A 4,449-nucleotide genomic window follows, 5' to 3' on the forward strand; every position below is an offset into this window, starting at 1 on the left:
TGACGAGAGGTGGAGCTTCGGGTCTGGGTGCACGGCTCCGAATACGGCTTGCCCGCATGGGGTTACAGGCTCCAACACCTCCACCAGTGTCGCAACGTCAAAAACAGGGGTCGTACAGCGCTATTCGGGAGGCACAGCGGCAGGTCGCCTTTTTGATGATGATGATGAAGCCTCAATTAATGGCTCAAACCCACTATGGGGGATAGGCCCCGAATCGGGTGGTAATATGTTTGAAAAAATAAAATAAAAAACAAATAAATAACACGCACAAAAAAGGAAAATAAATGTATAACCCAAGATGAAAAATAAACTGTGAATACATGAGATAAAGTAGTGATCAATACTATAATCAGCCTTGTGTTGATAGGAATACTAAAAAAGAAAATTGTTAGTGAAATACATAAAATAAAGGATATACTTAAGCATGAGCAAGTTAAATATTGAATAATAATACTAGTAACATTTAAACTGTGAATTCGTGCTTTTACTTGAATTTCCTAAATTGAAGTAGAAGTAAATCAATTGTAGGAACTACGAAATATTAACAAGGCATTGTTTTTGTGCCACATGAAAAATTATAAATAGCTAGGCAAACGTTTCTGTGGCTGTATCCCAATACTGTTGCTCCAAGGGAGAGCTTAACATTGCTGCTTAAAAGCAATCCTAAATTTTGAAGCTGAATTTCTAGAAATCGACTTCTTCACTGCGTCTTGACAAATACTCTCACGCATACTCGCATTCTCCTCTTCTTTTCGGAGTACAGGCGCGGCAATATACATAAATATATAGTGGAATTTTCGCTCACGGGGACGCCGGCGCAGGACACCGACGCTGCGACACGCGGTCCTTAACGCTATCGCGTTGAAATGAAAAACGCCCACCGTGATTTTGTCGAGCATTAGAAAATGTTCCGTAGCCCTTAGGCCTATACCGGTCACTGCGGCCCTCCATTTCCCCTCTAAGCTTTGGAAATATCAATCAATCAATCAATCAATCAATCAATCAATCAATCAATCAATCAATCAATCAATCAATCAATCAATCAATCAATCAATCAATCAATCAATCAATCAATCAATCAATCACGTAAAAATTGTAATTTTCTTCCTTATACTCGCTTTCAGCGCGATGACGTTACAGGTGTGCCAACGTATACGTTGTCAAAAACGAATCTGGCGTGTCGGGTCGCTCTGAACCCGACCGTGCGGCAGCTCGAGTTCGAAGACGGTGGGCCCACACGCTCACTTGAGCAGTCCGTGGGACTTGAGCAGCGGCTGCAGCTTGTTGTTGCGGTTCATGTCCTCGACGTCGGAGGCTCCTCCGAGGCACTGCTTCTTGACGAACACCCTGGGCACCGTGCTGGCGCCCGTCATGTCGCCGAGCACCTTCTGGATGTCGCTGCCGTCCGACCGGCTGTCGAGCTCCACCGACAGGTAGGCGACGCCCAGCCCGTCGAATATGGTCTTGGCCTTCTTGCAGAAGGGGCAGTAGCTCTTGGAGAATATCACCACCGAATTCTTGTCCAGGGTCTCCGAGACGAAGTTGGACGCTGCTTTGGCCATGGCGGTGGCCTTAAATTAGCCGAGCAGTGGCCCGTCAAGAAAGCTGCTGTTTGCGCACGAATTCAAAGAGAAGGCCGCGCGTGCCGCCAGGTGCTCGCACTCGCCGTCTTCGTCTTCGATGCAGCGGACTAGTTTGGCTTGGTTTCTCTTCAATCCTTTCATGCCCAAAATTTCGCCGAACAAGATTGGTGAATGAAAACTCTGGCAATGCTTTAGAGCCTACGGGATATAACAAATCTGGTCTCAGAGAAAGGTCAGTGGCGCTTTAGCGGTGAATGCGTGAGAAATGCGTTGGTGTCACGTCGCACCTCTTTCAGGTTGCGGATCCATGATTTAAGCCGCGTTTCCCAAATTGTAAAGTGTTGTTCAGGAGCTCGCTCGACACATGTCCTGACTCTTCGAGGCTCGAAGTGCAACTGACGGTGGTCTAGAGCAGACCACCTCAGTAGCGACACACACACACACACACACACACACACACACACACACACACACACACACACACACACACACACACACACACACACACACACACACACACACACACACACACACACACACACACACACACACACACACACACACACACACACACACACACACGCACGCACGCACGCGCGCGCGCACACACACACACACACACACTAACTAGTCAAAATGTCACTTCGCTCATCGCCAAATCACCGTCCTTGGACACCTCGTGGACGCCAGAGGCGTGCGACCTGATCCGGACAAAATTCGCGCCGTTACGAACTTTCTTGTTCCGAAGTATACCAAGGACTTTCATAGTTTCGTAGGGCTGTGCTCTTATTTCCGACGTTTTGTGAAGGATTTTGCGACCATAGCACGTCCCCTTACCGACCTCTTGAAGAAAGACGCCCAATTTTCTTGGGGACCTGACCCTGCCGCATCTTTTTCCCAGCTCACTACTCTCCTTACCACGCCTCCGATTCAGGCCCACTTTGACCCGTCTGCTTCAACGAAAGCTCGAACTGATGCCAGTGGTCACGGCATAGGAGCAGTGTTAGCACAACACCAGCGTGGACATGATTGCGTTATAGCCTATGCCGGCCGACTTCTATCACCCTCCGAGCGCAATTATTCAATCACAGAGCGCGAGTGCCTCGCTCTTGTGTGGGCTGTTGCGAAGTTTCGTCCTTACTTGTACGGACGCCCCTTCTGTGTCATCACTGATCACCACGCGCTCTGCTGGCTATCCTCGCTCAAGGACGCAGCGGGACGACTCGCTCGCTGGGCGTTACGCCTGCAAGAGTATACCTTCTCCGTGTTATATAAGACGGGACGCTTGCACCAGGATGCCGATTGTTTGTGCCGCTACCCCGTCGACGAACCGGCTGATGCGGATGCTATCGCTTGCGTTTTCTCTGTGTTCCATTTGCTTGAAATCGGCAACGAGCAACGCCGCGATCCTTCATTATGAGCCCTCATCGGCCGTCTGGAGTCAACGCCTGGCGACGCCTCTCTCCGGATGTTTCTCCTTAAAGAGGGGACTTTATACCGCCGCAGTTTCGATCCACACGGCCTTGACCTTCTGCTCGTAATTCCATCGCACCTGCGTTCGACTGTCCTCCACCAACTTCACGACGCTCCCTTGGCTGGACACTTGGGCGTTTCGCGCACATACGACCGTGTACGCCGTCGATTCTTTTGGCCGGGTCTCGCCCGCTCCGTGCGACGCTACGTTGCCGCTTGTGAGCCCTGTCAGCGCCGGAAGAAGCCCTCCACACCTCCAGCTGGATGTCTAAAGCCGATTGACATCCCACCCGAACCCTTTTTCCGTGTTGGTCTAGACCTTCTTGGACCATTTCCTCTCTCGGGCTCCGGAAATAAATGGGTCGCCGTCGCTACCGATTATGCTACGCGGTACGCAATCACCAGAGCCCTCCCGACAAGTTGCGCTACTGACGTTGCTGACTTTCTGCTCTATGACATCATTTTAGTGCACGGTGCTCCGCACCAATTACTCACTGACCGTGGCCGCAGCTTTCTGTCGGCAGTCGTCGAGGACATCCTCCGCTCCTGCTCGACAAAGCACAAGTTCAGCACGTCCTACCACCCACAGACCAACGGCCTCACGGAGCGCCTCAACCGGACCATCACCGACATGCTTTCGAAGTACGTTGCGACCGACCACCACGACTGGGATCTTCACTTACCATATGTGACGTTCGCGTATAATTCATCGCGTCACGACACCACCGGCTATTCACCATTTTATCTCCTATATGGCCGAGAACCCGCGTTGTCCTTAGACACTTTGTTGCCCTCGGCCACACGTTCAGCCACTGAATATGTCCGCGACGCGATCGCACACGCCGACCACGCGCGCCAGCTCACCCGCAACCGTTTCGAAGCCTCACAGGAGCATCAGAGACGCCTCTATGATTGCCACCATCGCGACGTGCACTTTACTCCAGGTTCTCTGGTGCTTCTCTGGTCACCCATTCGTCGTGTGGGCCTTTCCGAAAAGCTGCTGTCGTGCTACACTGGCCCATACCGTGGGGTGCGACAAGTGACCGATGTCACGTATGAAGTCATCCCCGCCGACCTCTCAGCATCATCGTCGGCTGCAAGTGACATCGTTCACGTGGCGAGACTAAAGCCATACCACGCACCTTCCACCGCGGATGTGTAGATTAAGCACCGGGACGGTGCTTCTACTGCCGGGGGTGATGCTACGGAACAGCCGCCACAGTGTGGCTGCTGGCCTTCCGTTACCTTCCCTGTAAATAAATTGTATATATCATTGGGCTTCAGCTACACGTAACAATATTTATCCACAACATGTTCATTTCATGGTCTTTACATTTTTTATATCAACAGCTTGCACTGCTTCGCTGGTTCCGACCTGTTATATTTCTAAAGT

At 51.0% G+C, this 4,449-nt stretch overlaps 1 protein-coding gene across 1 annotated transcript; it reads right to left on the bottom strand.

The window, feature by feature from the left end:
• Nucleotides 1–1,088: 1,088 nt before the first annotated feature.
• LOC126540334 (uncharacterized) lies at nucleotides 1,089–1,653 on the bottom strand. The gene has a single exon (XM_050187131.3). The coding sequence runs from the start codon at nucleotides 1,560–1,562 to the stop codon at nucleotides 1,242–1,244; it is 321 nt and encodes a 106-aa protein (XP_050043088.1). The 5' UTR covers nucleotides 1,563–1,653; the 3' UTR covers nucleotides 1,089–1,241.
• Nucleotides 1,654–4,449: the final 2,796 nt, after the last annotated feature.

Source organism: Dermacentor andersoni, chromosome 3 (assembly GCF_023375885.2).
Source record: "Dermacentor andersoni chromosome 3, qqDerAnde1_hic_scaffold, whole genome shotgun sequence".
Classification (NCBI taxonomy): domain Eukaryota; kingdom Metazoa; phylum Arthropoda; class Arachnida; order Ixodida; family Ixodidae; genus Dermacentor; species Dermacentor andersoni.

Bases quoted from the DNA above. Each gene is read 5' to 3' on its own strand.
- LOC126540334 (XM_050187131.3), bottom strand. From the start codon at position 1,562: ATGGCCAAAGCAGCGTCCAACTTCGTCTCGGAGACCCTGGACAAGAAT.